The sequence below is a fragment of the Heloderma suspectum genome, chromosome 2, assembly GCF_057233095.1.
Source record: "Heloderma suspectum isolate Gila_16-S chromosome 2, 16-S_ref, whole genome shotgun sequence".
In the NCBI taxonomy this organism is placed as follows: Eukaryota; Metazoa; Chordata; class Lepidosauria; order Squamata; family Helodermatidae; genus Heloderma; species Heloderma suspectum.
Genome location: NC_139459.1, coordinates 166,759,678 through 166,777,993, shown reverse-complemented (window position 1 = coordinate 166,777,993; position 18,316 = coordinate 166,759,678). Strand labels below are relative to the sequence as shown.

The window sequence follows — 18,316 nt, the reverse complement described above, 5'->3', positions numbered from 1 at the left end:
GTGGTTATAGACTGCAGGCCCCCAACCATGACAAACCACCACTCCTCACCAACTGCTACTGCCCCCATAGGTAGCTGTCAAATTGGCCCTGCTTCTTCAACCATGTCCTCCCTGTTCACTGCCCTCGCAGCCCTGGCAGTGCTGTGGAGGAGACTAAACGTTCCGGCCCCCCACATGGGCATGAGTCTATGATTCCACCTTTCTCCCCACAAAGAACATGTGTAGGCTCACACCCCCATACTGCAATCCTATGCCTGTTTTGGCAAGGAAAACGTCACAACATGCAACAGACACCCATGTTGGGAGTTGTAGCACAGTAACCCCTGCAAGCATCCTGATACATAGAATGATGGAATAGTAGGGTTGGAAGGGGCCTACAAGACCATCGAGTCCAACCCCCTGCTTAGTGCACGAATCCAAGTCAGAGCATCCCTGACAGATGGTTGTCCAGCCTCATCTTGAATGCCTCCAGTGTGGGAGAGCCCACAATACCTGTGCCCTCAGTTGATTATTCAGGTGGGGTTTTGGCCAATGAATTGATTAATTAACAGATGGGATCTGTTTGACACTACAACTCATGTAAGTCCCACCTGCCATTGCCCCTGTTCTGCATTGCAGGACTTCCGACTCCAAACTTTTGGATAAGCCGGAGGTTATCCACCCCAGTTGGTTTTGTTATTGCACAACACTGGCCAGGGACAGACTTCGGCTGTAGCCCTGACGTTCCCCAACTCTGTTCCTCAGCACTTAGGGGACCTCTGCCAGGGGATGCTGCAGAGGAGGAGGAGGAGAACGAGAGCCAATGCACCTGCACCAGGTAATCCCCTTGGTTGGTGGTGAGCTTGTGGTTGTGCTTCCCCCTGCAGCACTTGTTGGGAGAGACTGCAGCTAGGGGTTCAGAGGGATAGGGGTGAGCATGCCTTTCTGAGACCAAGGGGCAGCATTTGACCTCCAGCAGGTGTGCGACGGTGTTGCAATCTGTCCTGCATACAGCAGAATAGGAGCAAGGGGAGCAAGCAGGTGAAGGATGGCCACTGGCGCCGGATCGGGGAAGGGAGGCAAGAGGCACTGCAGCTCCACCGAGAGTGGGGGGGCATGTATGGTGGTGTCCGCCGACCTGGTGGAAGCCTTCCGATTGCTTCGTGATGTGGTGCACATCTCGTGTAAGAACTCCAAAGGGCACAGTGTATGGCCGCTGTATGTGTTGGTGTGTGGATTGTACCCCCTTGAAATGGTGGCAGCAGCTGCAGCAACAGGTCCCCCCACACCCCAACTCTGGAGAACAGTTATTGAAGCGCCTGGGAGCACTGTTCATTCTCCAGGTGATGTTTGGGGAGCGTAAAGCAGAAGTCAGCAGTGTCTACGTAGACACACCAACACAGGGGGGGACATCGCAACACTATGCATGTCTACTGCACAGTAATCCCGCTTTGGTTAAATGGTCTACCTTCACCTGCAGGCAGGATCACATCTTACTCAAACAGCTCCCTGAGCAGTTCCGAGGAACAAGAGGAGGAAGGCTCACCAATTTCTCTGCCATGCTCTGATCTCCCACTCCCCGCCACATAGTTCACAGTCTACGTGATATGCGTTGTCCCACCTCACACAGTGGGCGCTAAGTAGGAGTGCCTGTGTACGTGTTATCTCCACCTTAGCCTGCCCCTTTTCCCAACAGTGGCAGCACTCAACCAGCGCATTGGCTGCCTGGAGCAGATCATGTAGCGCCAGAGGAGGGGCCGCGGGAGGACAAAGGGTGCGCCGCTCAGGCAACCTCTATAATAAGAGATGCAGGCACCACTCAGTGGGAATCAGACCATGTTTTGGGGAGAACTTATTTTTATTAGTATCAGTAAACTGTTTGTTAAAAACGACATGTTTCCAAGTACTGCTTTCAGGGGGCAGGTGCTGGCTCTCGGGGAGAATTTCTGAGGCCTACGTATGGGGCGTGTACCAGCTTCAGTGGGTGTAGACGTGTGGAGAGGCAGCACACTTTGGGAGTGACCATCTGCAGCAGGGGGTTGTGGGCGTCAGCTGGACAGGGTGTGTGCAAGGCCAGGCAGCACTGCATTCTGGGAGGGAGTTGTGTGTAGGAGGGATGCTATGGTCATCTTCCTGAGGCTGTCCCTCCCCGCCCGCCCGCCCGCCCCCCCCCCACTTTTCCCATGAGTGCCTGCAGAAGGAGGCACCGCTTGTCCAAGGAAGATGCCACAGCTTCTTGGTGCCTGCGCATGTGAATGTCATCCTCCACCATGTGCCTCATGAATCTCTCGAAGGAGTCGGCGTCCTGATCCATCCTATACAGCAGGCAGCCTGTCTCCATGGATGCATAGCGGAGGACACGTTCTGTGTCTGGATTGACAGCCCTGTTAGGTCTCCTGGTTCTTGCCATGGCAAGCCTGGTTGCTGGAGAAAAGGTTGCCTTGTGATTGAGGATGGCTGTGTCACCAACTGCAGAAGGACAAAGCAGTCATGGTGAGCCTACATGCTACTTATGGTCAGGACATCCGGGATGTCTTTACCTTCACTCTCTCCAAGCTGGGTGGGCTAAGGACATTGTTTTCTGTGGTGTTACTGTAAAATGAGGTCAATTGTATGCTAGTTTACACAGAAGTATGTGTTGTCGCGTATACTCACTTAAAAGGGATCTTACTCAGTTGGGAAATGATCAAATTTAGGCAAAAGGCTGGTGCCTCCTCATGAACTACCAAATGGTAAGGTACAAGTATTTGGATATGTATCATTGGACAGCACGGCTTGGGTTATTTCTCATGTGTGCTCCATGTTCTTGCTAAAGTATGTCACAGAAGCTGCCAAACTTCTGAACGTGGGAGATGAGAATTGTCGGTGACCTGTTTCTACAGATACTTCAATGAGTAGATAGGAGATGAAGTTATAGTAGATTGAGAAGGGGTTGAGACGGGAGTGAAATGTGAAACTAGCATAGCAGCTGTCAAAACACAGCATGGAAACAGAGTAGTGTGCTGCTATTGCTCCTACTATTACCAATGTTTGCATTTTCTGTACATGGACAAGGCACATTATGGCAGTCCTGGGAGTGGTTCAGCTTGTAAAGTGCTCTGCACATGCCCAGGAGATGAAATGTGAAGCAGGTCATAAGGGCACCAGCGGATTTATCCGGATCAGGATCAGGCTCCACTTCAGTCTCGCCAGTTGTGTCTTGCGCCGCCGTGAGACAGTCATCCCCCGAAGTTGTGGCAGAACTGGAAACTGAATGCAATGCCAAGGTATAGGTTAGGGAACAGTGAGGAACCACAACCTCAGACGCTGATCAAAAACTGGAGGAGTAAACACCAGCTGGTATGGCCAGCTGGTGTGCCAGAGTGCCACCACCCGGGCTTGGGATCAGTTTGGGAAGCTATGCTAGACTGCAGTGCTACCCCCCTGCCCCCTCCCCCCCACATCCTGCCCCGACGGCCATGGTCCGTGCAGTTGCGGGCTGGCCACAGAATGTTTGGGACTAGTTAAACTACCCCATGGTGGCAATGGTGGAGCCAATTTGGATGCTGACGGCAAAGGCCTGCATATTAACCTTACTGGGCAGTTTGACCCTGAGAACCCACTCCACAGATACATCCACATCAATATTTCTCTCGACAGATGGCTATCTCTGTATAGAGAGATAGAGAGGTGTACTGTAATATGTGTTTGTGGCTGTTACAGATTTATGTGTGTTTAGTCTCCAAGGGCAATAGTGGAGGCATGTAACTCTGTGCACCTTCCCAGGACATCTCCTGGTGCTGGCTGTAGGACCAAGGCAGTTTTGCTCAGCTGGAGCATGGCCAAACATGTATGCGTACCAGAAACATAAATACTGTTGTTTGAACAAAACTCAGTCCCATGTCCCGACTGACCATGGCCACTGAAATACCTGCAGTATTTTTTACCACCTTTGCCTGAGGAGTGGGGCTGAAGCGTGTAGAAATACATAAATAGGTACTGCACCATTCAGTCTTCACTGGGGGGGTGGGAGTAAGGTAAGGGTAGGCAGGGATTCCGAGCCAAGGTATGCATCGGGAATGCAGGTTTGCACAGTTCCAGGGAGACACAATGGCAACCTGCACATTTGCCGAGATGGCCAGAGGAACACACCCGAGCTTCCCACCAATGACTTCCCGTACAAGACAATGGGGGGGCCTTGGGTAGTGGACAAAATGGTGGCATGTTTTGGAGAGCGATAGAGGAACATGTGGAAGAAATGCTGCTGTCCACCGATACAGCAAAGGGCTGGATGCACCTGATCTCGTCTAATCTCGGAAGCTAAGCAGGGTCAGCCCTGGTTAGTACTTGGATGGGAGACCACCTGGGAATCAGGCTTCCTGCACTGAGCAGGGGGTTGGACTTGATGGTCTTGCAGGCCCCTTCCAATCCTATGATTCTATGATTCTATCCATACATTCATTTGCAACTGCGCAGGAAGGATTGGTAGTTGGATACCCAGCCTTGCAGCTTCCCACCACTGAATATGCGCATGGTTCGTATTTACAGCTGCAAGAAGAAGACAATGGGGGACCTGGGTAGTAGACAAAATGGCAGCATGTTTTGGAGATCGATAGGGGGATGGATAGAGGAATGGATGGAAAAAATGCTGCTGTCCATTCGCAACTGTGCGGGAAGGATTGGTAGTTGGATACCCAGTCTCGCAACTTCTTACCACCAAATATGCGCAGTTCTGAACTATTAACCTTGGGCTGGCTCCACTTCCACCACGTCCCCCACTGACATCTCCTGGTTAGGAATTTCTTCATCTGAAAAAGGAGATTCCATTGTATCAGAACCCTGCCACAGTTCAGTGAGAGTAAGCAGGGGGGGTAGCATTGGGGGAGTGCATAAACTTACCCCCTACTGCTCCGGCAGGGTCCATGTATTCCTCTGCATCAATGGTCCTGAGGTCCCTCTGCAACAGGGCATACTGGAGCGGCCATAGGAAACCAGCGAATTTGGACGCTGTGGCTCAGTTGCTTGGGCTTAATTGTAGCATCTCCTCTGAGGATCCAGTTATAATAAGGGCAGGTTGCTGCATTGTTCCCAGACCAGGAGTTGTGGTTCACTACCCGGTGATATTCCAGACGAAGAGCCTTGGCTTTTGTCCAGCATTCAACAGCACTGCGGTTGTGCCCGTTTCCTCATTTCCCGAGATATCTGCTCGTACGAATCAATGTTTCTGTGGCCGGACCGAAGTTGGTCCTGTACCTTCTGTTCCCCCCACATGTCAAGCAGGTACACTATCTCCACATGTTTCCACAAAGAAACCCTGCCCTTGGCCACTGACTCAAAAACAGCCATCCCAAACTTACAAAGCTGTGAAGTGTGAATGGACAAGAGAGTCCATGTTTTAAGTCCATGCCCGCTTCATCATGCCTCAGTAACTGCACAGCTTCGAAGGAACATGCGGGAACGGGGAGGGGTGAAAAGGCGTCACATAGTGGCATCACTAACAACGCCCGCCCCACGCCCAACACAAACAGTGATGTCAATCCGAGGAAGGGACAGACAGTTCAACCCCCCACAGTGACCCTGAAGCAAGTGAAAACTTTGCAGCAAATGGACTCTGAGAAAATCCGGATTTTTCTGTGAAAACCACAATTGGGCTGCAAAGTGGCAAGTGTGTCATCTGTCGCAAAGATCTTCCCTTTGAAGCGACACCGGGACAAATGGCTCATGTAGATGGGGCCTAAGCCTAAGTAGCTGCAACTTAACTGAACACACATTTTTCCCTCGTTATCCTCACCCTTTCCTTCCTCCTCTCTCTCTGTGACCTTCCCTTGTGTCAAATTATGTATTGAAAGTTCAGGAGATTAGCCCAGATGTGTTGGCCACAAAGGAGGACCCTGACCTGCACTTCACCCCAGGGAAGTGGCTCAACTATTAATCCTCCAAATATGTCAGACCCAATTGTTGGCCTATGCACACTAATCACATTGGGCAGAATATCTAGGTCAGACCAAAGCATCAGTTCATTTCCTGGACTGGTGTTTTCAAAATGTAAGGGACCACTGTCAGTCCTGCTCACATGACACTAATGTCTATGCCAGTGATAGGATCTCTTTGACTTGATCATGATGGACTGGACTGGTTCTTATGCATATACTGAGCACAGGCATTGTTACATGTTGGTCATAGTGAACCATGGACTGACATGCAGACATCTCTGGTTCTGGGATAACCCCAGGAGTCAGCATGCAAATTCTGCAGGATTATCTCCAATGGGCCCAAACCAAAGTCAAGCACCTGCTGGGGAATGCACAGGAAGTCCAGTAGCAACAGTATGATCAGCCACCCAGACCTGTCAGTTCCTAAGTGCAGCCTAGTCTTCATGTGAGGCTCCCTCTTACTGAAGCAAGAAATGGCCACATGGGTAGATTCATTCAAGATAGTACAGACCCTCAGCTATGAGGTGCATTGTGGAGTGAGGCCTTGTCAATTTACCATCTGTACAAATACCACAGTGGCCCAAATAACCCCACCCCCCAAACAGCCTTCCTAGTCCCATAGGTGACTTGCCAAATTGCCAAGATACACCTGAAGAGTAGTTTCCACCGCTAGTTGATAATCTAATACCCCTACAAGTGCAGCAATCCATGACAGGAGTACAGCTCTTCCTAGGCCTCTTTCCTGTGAACCATGTGAAACCACACCAGTCCAAAACACCTCTTATGATACACAGCCTGGAAACCCTTGCCTGAGAAGTAGTTGGCCAACCCAGAGCAAGAAGTCTAGGATATGCTACAACTTGGTGTTACTTCAAAGTGAATGGTGAAGCCCCGTTGTTCTTGTATACCAAAGCCCAATGGCAGCATTAGATTTTGTATTGACCCCTGGGCAGTAAATCAACTGGCAACGTTTGATGCTTACCCCATGCCATGAGCTGATGTCTTGGTGGACCAGCTACACAAAGCACAATAGCTGACTGCTTTAAAGGCAAAGGTGCTCCTGGTTAGTTGAAAGGCAGATCAGGGAATAGGGATTCAACCTACGCTGGATGGAGTTACTTTGGAGATTCAGGTTCGCAGTTTGGGTGTACTCCTGGATTCAGCGCTGAACCAGGATGCCCACATTTCAACAACGGCCCAGAGTGTGTATGCACAGCTGAGGCTACCGCCCCAACTGTGCTTGCTCCTGGAGATGTCTGATCTGGCCACAGTGACACATGCCTTAGTTGTACCCCAGCTGGAGTACTGCAACATGCTCTACGCGGGGCTGCCTTTGAAAAGTGTGCGGAAACCTCGGCTGGTCCAGAATGCTGCAGCCAGACTGCTGACCCAGGCTGGTCACAGGAAGCACGCAACTCCCTTGCTACAGCAGCTCCGCTGGCTACTGGTCTGTTTCCGGGCACAACTCAGAGTGCTGGTTATGGCCTATCAAGCTCATTCAGCTTGGGACCAAGCTATCTGAAAGACTGTATTTTCCTGTACAAACTTGCCCAGGTTTTAAGATCTTCCAGGTCGGGTCTTCTTCTGTCAGTCCCACTGTCACTGGAGACACATTTGGTGTGGATGCAGGAGCGGGCCTTCTTGATGTCCGCTCCCAGGCTTTGGAATTTCCCAACTGGGGAAAGCTAGCTTGGCTCCCTCATTGTTGTCCTTCTGTTGGCAAGCAAAGATGTCATTATTCAGGCAGGCTTTTAAATGTAAGCTGGTCTGCTGCTGAAGGGGTTTTAATGTGTTGGGTGCCATTTCTTTCTTTCATTGCTGTGTTTTTAATTGCATTTTAATTTATTTGCTTTATGGTTTTAATTAAGTTTTTGTTTTAATCTTGATTTTATTGTTAGCTCCCTTGAGCACCATATTTGATGGGAAGGCAAGATATAAATTTAATAAAGAAATAATAAATCTAACAATGGGTTATTGGCAAATCCCCTTTTTGTATAAGATTGAGAGGGAAAGTCCTTTGTAGCACCTCAAATGTGCTTTTCCATTTTCTGATGGTGCCTTTCAGTCTTCATGGTACAGCTGCAGTATTCCAGCATTTGGGTGACAAGGTACTGGGAGTTTGTTGGGAGTTTTTACTAGTATCTCTTGATGACATCACCGTTAGCACCAGTTGGGAAGTTCACCTGGAGCATTTGCAGTGCACCATGTGTTCATGGCTTTGCAAGAGGTTATCCTCAGAGTTAATCCTCAAAAGAGCAAGGTTGAGTGCACCAAACTGAAACACCTTGGTTATATGCCAGGAGGAGTTAACATGGCATCCTAACCCTGCAGAATCCAGACTTGGCTGGGGCATGCTGGAAATTGTAGGACATTTTTCTGTCTGAACATGCATAGGATTGCACCCTAACTCTATTTTTGCTGCAGAAGCAGTAACCTTTGGGTTTGTGTGACTGTGTAGCAGGGCCCTCCCCTGTTGCAGTTCTTAACAGTTAGTTTTGTTTCCTGTCTCCTATTGTCCTGCCAACGTTTCAGTATTTCCTGTACATATACAGGCTCTCTTCTCTCACATTTTGGTGGGCTGTTGTTTGGGGGAAGCTTAGTTCTGTGTGTGTGTTTTTAATTAAATGTGGTTAGCCATGTAGCACTAGTACATTTTCCTAAGTGGTGCAAAAGTGGGTGGGTGTGGATGGAACTTGCGTGTAGGTTGACGAAGTAGCAAGGGTTAAAAAAATGAAAGAAAAGATATGAATGTGGCAGGCTGAGGAACAGGGGCATGTGTTACACCCTGATTAAGAACATGTTTAATGGGGAAAAGAAGACAGTGATGAAGGTGGATGGTGGCTAGGCTGAAAGGCATTGAAGAGCATTTGGCCTTTGCTAACCTTAGCTGACTTCCTTTAAATGCTTCCTTTAGCATTTAAAAACATGGACTTGGAAGTTTCTCTGGGAGACAGGATTATGTGTGGGTTGCACAAGATACCAGAGAAGCTTTTCCCATCCTGATGCCTTCCATTAGCCATGCTGGCTGGGGATTATGGGCATTGTAATCTAAGACATCTGGAGGGCACCAGGTTGGGGAAGGGTGTACTAGAGGAATTCAGCCCTTGAGGCTAGACACTAGACAGCACAAACTAAACCCACATCTGCCTGTGGACCTGCCTCTTTATTGGGAGCTTGGAGGATGGTTTTGCAACAGGGAATATTGTTGCCAACACACTGCATTCTTAAGAGTTCAAGTGTAGTTTTGGAGGGACAGCCAATTGTTACAAAGGCTGGCATAGACCATATATATTAAGAGAGTTGGAGGGAGGTACCTTACAGACATGGATGACCGTGGTGGGTTACACATTTCTTTCATATCAGGTTTTGCAAGTTTTGGAAGCACGATAGGAGCCTGTTTGGCCAGAGGTGGTAAAGAGATCCAGATGTTTTGGCCATCGACTCCTAGCATTCCTGACCATTGGGTGGGGGGTGGGAGACGAAGTCCAAAACATCTGGAGATCTAGCTTCTGCCCACCCCTGCAATAGAGCGCACACATCATACCATCTCAGACCATTTTTCTGAGAGAATGTTTAGCCCTGTTCAGGCATTTGCCTGAACAAGAGCTGGCTAAAAGTGTGTAGGAAATAGGCACACACGTTCAAGCCTCGTCCACAACAACCTGGTTGCGTGGACTCCTCTACAGGGTTTCTAAGTACTAAGTACAGCCAAGCACCACCCCACTCCCAGCTGCAACACCTGTGGGAGCTGGGATATAAAACCTAGGCCCAGTGGGGGCGGGACCTCCACTGGCGGGTGTCACCGCTGAAGGGGGCGACACCAAAGGGGGTTGCCCCTTTGGGGGAGCCACTTCGGGGGAGCACGGGGGCGACGGCCTGTCCCCCCTGCTTGAAAGGAAGGAAGGGGACTGTTTGCCTCAGTGTGACCTGCTGGACTGCCTGCATTAAATATATATTTTCCAATGAAGGGGGGAGGTGTTGGGAGCCAGGGAACGGCCATTACGGTTCTACAGGGCAGAGGGAGATACGGTGGGGGGAGACAGTCACACTCTAAAGGCAGAGTGTGTAACAATAGGGTGCTGACTTCCCTAAACTATTCCCCAATTCAAATAACCTGGATGGCCCTGGCAACAGACCCCCTGGGTTGAAACTGCTGCTGCTGAATGCCAGGTCAGTGAATGGTAAAACAACTGCTATCCAGGACTTGATCCTGGATGAGCGCACTGACCTGGCCTGTATTACAGAGACCTGGCTGGATGAAGCTGGGGGGGTTAATCTCTCTCAGCTCTGCCCTCCTGGGTTCTCTGTCCAGCAGCAGGCAAGACCTGGGGGGCGGGGAGGTGGAGTGGCAGTGGTCTATCGTGATTCAATCCCCCTTACCAGGTGCCCTATCCCACAGTCTGCTGGGTTCAAGTGTGTGTATTTGAAAGTGGGTGCCCAGGACAGAATACAGATTCTGTTGGTGTACCGTCCACCCCGCTGCTCAACAGTCTCCCTGAGCTAGCCGGGGTAGTCTCGGTTTTGGTGTTGGAGACCCCTCAGCTTGTTGTGCTGGGGGATTTCAACATCCATGCTGAGGCTGCCCTGTCGGGAGCGGCTCAGTACTTCATGTCCGCCATGACAACCATGGGGCTGTCCCAGAAGGTATCTGGCCCCACTCATGCTGCTGGGCACACTCTGGACCTCATTTTCTGTGCTGAATAGGGTGATAGTGATCTGAGAGTGGAGGAACTCTCTATACTTCCGTTGTCATGGACAGATCACTACCTGGTAGGGTTTAGACTTGCTGGCACTCGGAACCTCTGCAGGGGTGGAGGGCCGATTAAGAAGGTCCGCCCCAGGAGGGTGATGGATCTGAATGATTTCCTGACAGCTCTTGGGGATTTTTCTGTTGCCTCGGCAGGCGATTCTGTCGAAGCGCTGGCCGATCTCTGGAATGGAGAAATGACCAGGGCCATGGACACAATCGCTCCTGAGCGTCCTCTCTCACGAAGTGGAGCTGCACCAGCACCCTGGTTTTCTAGGGAGCTGGTAGTGATGAAACGAGTGAGAAGACGACTGGAGCGATGTTGGCAGAAAACTCGGAGTGAATCTGGTTGAACACGGGCTAGAGCCTATTTGAAGGCCTACTCTGTGGCAATACAGGCAGCAAAGAAAATATTTTTTTCTGCCACTATCGCATCTGCAAAGAGCCATCCAGTGGAGCTGTTTCGAGTGGTTGGGGTCTTTTACACGCTAGCCCGTAAGAGGATAATTTAAACCCCTTGACAGCCCGCTGTGAACAATTTGCTCAGCACTTTGAAGACAAAATTGCTCGGATCCGCTCTGACTTGGATGCTATAGTTGCTACAGACCCAGAGGATGTAACTTTGGCCCCTGCTTGTCCAGTGTTGTTGGATACTTTTCAATTTGTACAGCCTGAGGATGTGGACAGGATCCTTGGAGAGGTGAGAGCCACCATGTGTGTTCTAGATCCTTGCCCTTCCTGGCTCATAAAAGCAGCCAGAGGTGGACTGGCCGAGTGGGTAAAGGGAGTGGTGATGCCTCCCTTAGGCAAGGCAGAATTCCAGCCTGCTTGAAGGAGGCGGTGGTGAGACCTTTGTTAAAAAAGCCCTCCCTGAACCCCACTACATTGGATAATTATCAGCCAGTCTCCAATATTCCATTTCTGGGCAAGATATTGGAGTGCATGGTGGCCTCCCAACTCCGGAGATTCCTGGATGAGACAGATTATCTAGATCCATTTCAATCTGGCATCAGACTCGGTTATGGAACAGAAACAGCTTTGGTCGCCTTGGTGGATGACCTACGCTGGGAACTAGACAGGGGGAGTGTGTCCCTGTTGGTTCTGCTGGACCTCTCAGCGGCTTTCGATACCATCAACCATGGTATCCTTCTGGGCCGCCTCGCTGGGATGGGACATGGAGGCACTGTTTTACAGTGGCTCCATTCCTTCTTGGAGGGGCGGACCCAGAAGGTGGTGCTGGGGGACTCCTGTTCGACTCCCTGGCCATTGGCTTGTGGAGTTCCTCAGGGTTCTGCTTTGTCCCCCATGCTATTTAACATATACATGAAACCACTGCGGGAGGTTGTCCGGAGTTTTGGGGTTCGGTGTCACCAGTATGCTGATGACACCCAACTCTACTTTTCCTTTCCATCTAATTCCAAGGAAGCTGTTGGGGTGCTGAACCGGTGTCTGTTGGCAGTAATGGACTGGATGAGGGCAAACAAATTGAAGCTTAATCCAGACAAGACAGAGGTGCTCCTGGTCAGTCGAAAGGTAGATCAGGGAATAGGGATTCAGCTTGTGCTGGATGGGGTTACACTCCCCCTGAACACACAGGTTCGCAGCTTGGGTGTACTTCTGGATTCATCCCTGAGCCTGGATGCCCAGGTTTCAGCCGTCGCCAGGAGTGCATTTGCACAGTTAAAGCTAGTGCGCCAGCTGTGCCCATTCCTTGAGATGTCTGACTTGGCCACAGTGACACATGCCTTAGTTACATCCCATTTGGATTACTGTAACGCACTCTACGTGGCGCTGCCTCTGAAGAGCGCTCGGAAACTTCAGCTGGTTCAAAGAACTGCAGCCAGACTGCTGACTGGGGCTGGTTACAGGGAGCATACAACTCCCCTGTTAAAACAGCTTCACTGGCTCCCAGTCTGTTTCCGGGCACAATTCAAAGTGCTGGTCATGCACTTTGCCCTATATGGCTCGGGTCCAGGTTATCTGAAAGACCGTATTCCCCCTTATGAGCCTACTCGTGCCCTGAGATCTTCAGGGGAAGCCCTTCTCGCCAACCCGCCATCATCACAGGCACGCCTGGTGGGAATGCGGGAGAGGGCCTTCTCGGTGGCTGCCCCAAGGCTCTGGAACTCCCTTCCCAGGGAGGCAAGAGTGGCACCCTCCTTGATATGTTTTCGCAGGCATGCAAAAACTTTTTTGTTCCAGCAGGCCTTTGGGGATAACTAGTCTGGACCTGGGAAAATGCGACGTATGGATACCACTTTTGTTGTTCTGGTTGTCTTTTAATGTTTTAATATCTTTACAATTTTAATATTGACGATTTAATTATATTTTTAACTTTTATACAGTTGTATTTATATTTCTATTTATAGGTTTTAATTGTAGCAGTTTTAACGTTGTAAGGCCGCCTTGAGTCCCAGTATTGGGGAAAAGGCGGGATATAAATAAATATAATTAAATAAATAAATACGTTTAGCTGAGTGTGCCTAGAAGGTTCCACATGAACAGGAATCCTGCCTTATCATTGCATAGGATGCTTAAGAACCCTTTTCAGACTTTTTTTCTCTTTGAGAAATCCTGGAGGACGGGGGAAGTGTCAACGGCACACTTCACGGCTGCAGGCTCACTTATGGGGTTGCAGGGCAGGCTGTGAGGCACATGCAGCTCTATCCTCCAACTCCTCACTACAGCTGCTGCTGCTGCCACCCTGCAGCTTCTGCTGCCTGAGGGGGCCACCTCACTCCACCTCATGGTAGGCCAGCCCTGAAGAACATGTAGGAAGAGCCCTGGCAGATGAGTCCAACGGTCCAACTAGGCCAGCCGCCTCCTTTCAGCAATAGGCAGCCAGATTTTTCTGGAAGCCTTCACCTGGGGTGTGGCAGCAATAGCCCTCTCCCACTGTTTGCCCTCTCCTCTGCCGCCCTCAGCAATTGGTACTCAGAGACACATTGGCCTCAGAGCATGGACATTTCTTCTGTTGACTAATGCCTCATCACCACTGAGAAAACTACCCTCCTTGAACATTCTCCAGCAGCTCTAGTTCTTTCTCTATTTTAGATTTGAATAAACTCAGGCTGAAGCCTTCCCAATTCAGATTGGTCAACCAAGTCGGAACTTCAGGCAGCATCTCTTGCCTCTAGGAAGAGTGGTAGCAATGGAGGTGAGGAGTTGCTCTTTTGTTTGAAAAGTTGCACTTATCATGCAGCAAAGGGCAAACTAGCCAGTCAGCACTTGGGCCAAAGTTTATCTCTGCGGCAGCAGGCCCCCACAGTGGCATTTGCACACGCAGGAGAAGCGGAGGATTTCTTATCGCAGGGCAGAGAAGCAAGGCCTCTTATCTCCAGCAGGCAGAAAGGACAGGACTCGGAGAGATAAGGAAAGTTCAGTGATGCTCCTGCTTCCAGCAGATGTCTTGGGGAGGGGGGGAGTAGAGACAGCCCAGCTGTGAGGCCAGTGGACAGCTGTCAAAGATGGTGGATTTGGGGTGCCATTAAAGGCAGTAAAGTGGGAGGCCGGACAGGTCTAACTCAGGTTGACACAATCCACCAGCAGGTTCTCCTGTGCAAGCACCACTGAAATGAATGGGTGCTCTTTTGCAGCTTCTGTTCAGTTCCATTAGGCTAGTGCTGGAGACGTTCCAGGTGGATTGTGCCCCATGTACATTAGTGAGGAAGCAAGTGTGTGTGTGGATTTTCACTTTCCATCTCAGTCATGAAAACATCTTGGGCTGTCGCTGAAGAGCAGAAGCCTCTTTGCCTGTCACCTTTTAAAAAAACTGAATCAAAGAAACAAATACTCCTCCATTTTATCCACTACTTCAGCCTTCCCCAACATGGGGCCCTCCAGATGTTTTGTACTATAACTCCCAGCATTCCTCACCATTGGCCATGCTGGCTGGGGCTTATGAGAGTTAAAGTTAAAAATATCTGGAGGGCACTAAATTGGGGGAGGCTGCACTATGGCGACCTTGCTGAAGTTAGCTTTTAGCTCGCTGCCACAGTACCCAGTACAACACCAGCTGGGCCATATAACTGCTACTGTTACATGTTCTGATTTAGAGGCAATAAGTTAGTTGTGGGTAGACTTTCTTTCTTATCAGGATTAAGATATTTGATCATTCTGTGCCCTTTCTGCAAGGGTCTCAGAGCAACATAGAATTCCCCTCTGGATACTTGGCAGCCCTGGATCTTCTTGACTTAAAAAGTAGAACTCCATTAGATGTCTCCTGACCATTCTCTGGACCTAAATTTTGGCATTTTGAGTATCACCTCCCTCAGCCCCCAAAATTCTGAAAAGCTCAACATTTCAAACCAATATATTATCCTTTACAAATAGTGAGAAAACTAGTGTCATCTGTTTGGTGTTTTACAGTATCATAATCTTATATGCATGTCTACTCAGAAGACATTCCCACTGAGTTCAGGGGGCTTCCTCCAAGGTTTGTTAGTAGGAAACAGGACAGGCCAGGAGGACATCCACTAGCAATCTATAGTGTGGTAATATAGTCCACAGAGAGCAGGTCAGCAATGGCTATGCTGTCTGGGATGATGGGAGTAGTAGTCACAACATCTGGAGGGCTCCAGGCTGGGGAATACCACACTGGAAGAAAGGCACTAGTCATACAGAACCTGTCTGTGTGCCTGCCTGTATCTTCATGCTTGCCACAGCAAGTGTCTGTGTGTACTCAGGGATGGGTGAGGCTTTGGGAGTAGCTCTAAGCCCATAGCCAAAAAAGTAGCAGGTGTCAGGGGTGTTTCTGAGCGCATGGAGTGGGATAGTAGTTCAGATTCTGAAGGAGAACCTCCAGACATGGGGAGAGGTATTTTTCCAGGCTAGTCCAGACATGACTAGGCAGGATCCTCAGGTTTCAAAGGTCCAGCTGGCGGAGGATGAGGGTCCCTCTTCACTGCCCCCTGTGAGAGACAGCGAACGGGGGAGGCGGGGTTTGGGGACTCTGATTTAATAGACTGCAGGCACAGAGCAAAGAGTGAGAAGGCAGGGGCGGAACTTAGACGGTTTAACCAATTGGCCTTGCGTGAAAAGCTGCGCTTAGAAGCCTCATGAGAGAGAGAGAGACTTCTCCCCGCTTAAGGCGGACAACTTGTAACTACCTTTTGAACCCCCTGAAGGCATTCCTTTGTAGACTGAGAGTCACTGAGAATTTGCATCTGTTCTGTATGACCCTGTGAAGTAATGGATTAAAAGCTGTAGACTGAAGCCTCTCAGTTTGCTGTAGACTGAAGCCTCTCAGTTTGTGTATGTGGGGGCTAAAGGAATCCTGACAGCAGGGGCAATTTATCTGGTCTGCAGGCCTTTTAAATACAAAATTGTAAACTGTATTTAACCCTTATTTTTGCAGCCATACTGCAATTTATGCATATTCAAAGCATTTTGCTAAGCAGCTTCAAAAATTGTTACAGTTCTTGCCACCAATTAACAAAGAAGGTAAAACAATCCAGAATAACCCACAAGTAGAATGTCAAAAACAAGCCACAACAGGAGTATTCTTATCATAACATCATAGAGTTGGAAGGGGCTGAGAGATGTGATATTCAAAATGCATGTACTGTTCAGAATCTGTGGGCAGATTCCACTGTGGCCCTGCCCCAAAATAATACCATCTGCACCTTTAAGAAGAAAAACATAGGTTTTCCTGTTGGTTTTCTAAAATTTCTGTAATGAAACTATTTCTTTGTAAAAAAAAAACTAACTGGAGAGCAAAGAAAATCCACACACACCCCCGCTCCAGGCTCAAGGGGCTCTGCCTGCACTCATCTCCCACGCTGTCTGCCGTTGCGCGCCACCATCTGCATCGTGTTTGCGTGCACCTGCACATCAGCAGGTGCCAGGAAAGGCCAGGTAAGCGCTGCCTGCACTTCTTTACCCACCACCATGCAGATAACGATGGGAAAGGTTATCTCCGACCAGCTAGCATCATTGGCGGTGGCAGAGTCCCGTCCTCCCCTTCACAATCCCCCTACCCGGTCTCCGAGAAAGGTCTCCACCTGCTCCCTGCTGATAATTGGGTAGATAGCTTGGAAGGCCATCCACGGCCCCCCGTGCGTACATCTAGATGGTATAAAGAGGGCAGAGGCACGGGGAGAGGAGAGGCAGGGAGGCAGCGGTGGTGGTGCTGCTGCTTGTGTCTCCTTTCCCATCCCGTCTGTACTCAGCCATGCGCAAGCTCCTCCTGGCTCTGGCGCTCGGGGTCCTGCTGTCGGAGATGAGGCTGGCGAGCGAGGCCAGGACAGCCCCGTATGGCGTTAAGTTGTGTGGCAGGGAGTTCATCCGCGCCGTCATCTTCACGTGCGGAGGATCCCGCTGGAGACGGGCAGGTGAGCAGGTGCCTGGGGGTCCGGGGACTCTTGAGGGGAGCAGGAACGGGGCCCAGTCTTGCTCTTAAGGCAGAGGAAGACACGAACCAGCTGAGAAGAGTCTTGCGATCAGCCTGCCCCAACCTGGCGCCTTTCAGAGGTTTTGGGCTCCAACTCCCGGCATTCCTGACCACTGGCCATGCTGGCTGGGAGCTGAAGGGAGTCCAAAACATCTAGGGGGCGCCAGGTTGGGGAAGGCTGCCGAAGGTCCAGGTCTTACACTGACTGGGTGGCAATCCATCCTGTAGTGGAGAAACTGCCATGCCACCTCCCACTGCACAGACCCCTACTGGAACATGGGGGATAAGCTTCTAGTCCTGATGGCTATACACTACCTCCAGTATTGGAGGCACTATGCCTATGTACACCAGCTGCTGGGAGACATGGGTGGGAGGGTGCTGTTGCACTCATGCCCTGCTTGAGTGGGTTTCCTGTGGGCAGCTGGTTGGCCTCTGTGTGAACAGAATACTGGATTAGATGGAGCCTTGGTCTGATCCAGCAGGGTTCTGCTCGTCAGGGTGGCTCCACGCTGAGGGCCATGCCTTATTTGGGCCATTATGCTCCCCCTCCCCCCTGCCACCCCGTCTTTTTTGGAAGGAGAAGAATCCAATGAATCACGCCTCCATATTATGTCACACATGGCATTAGAATGAAGTGGGGCAGAGGGGTGGCTGTCTCATCCCAGGCAATTTGAATATCTGCATCATCCTGCCCGGTGGGAAGGGGAAATTTCTCACACACATGTAAGACACAGCTGGGCGGTGCAAAGTGGATCCCAAGTTGGAGGAGAGGCTGAATTGTAGACAACTAGAAATAGATTGTCATTTGTAGGCTTTGGATAAACAGTTGCTTTATAAGTGTTAAAGCAATTCAGGGCAGGGCAGGGAGCACTTACACCATCCATCTTCCCATGCTGATTCCCTCCACATGTGTTGGACTACAACTCCCATCACCCCCAGCCTGCATGGGTCTTTCCCCACCCTACCTGGGACCTCTGGCATGCAAAGTGTGTGTGCTCTGCCACAGAGCTAGGGCCCATCCCTTACCAGACAGGACAGGGCAACTACTAAAGGAGATACAAAGGGTACCCCAAGGGAAGACGGAGGAGCTACATCAGGCCAGCCCAGTAATTTGCCCCAAGGATCTTCAGATGGATGAAGGCATGTCCAAGGAGAAACTGCCTTCTTGGTGGCTGCTCCCAGGCTCTGGAACTGCCTGCCCAAGGAGGCTAGGTTGGGTCCCTCTCAGTAGTCCTTCTGCTTTTATTCAGGCAGGCCTTTGACATGTAAACTGGTCTGCTGTTTCCC

At 50.3% G+C, this 18,316-nt stretch overlaps 1 protein-coding gene across 6 annotated transcripts in view; it reads left to right on the top strand.

Moving 5' to 3' along the window:
• RLN3 (relaxin 3) overlaps positions 1 to 18,316 on the top strand; it is a 37,128-nt gene that overhangs the window by 6,298 nt on the left and 12,514 nt on the right. For 3 of the 6 annotated variants that reach the window (XM_084835805.1, XM_084835807.1, XM_084835806.1), the window contains exon 3: positions 745 to 817. In XM_084835805.1, coding sequence (XP_084691931.1) covers positions 745 to 817 — 73 coding nt within the window. Of the gene's footprint in view, positions 1 to 744; positions 16,971 to 18,316 lie in introns of those variants that run through there. The other 3 variants (XR_014787994.1, XM_084835808.1, XM_084835804.1) reach the window with 3 other exon arrangements.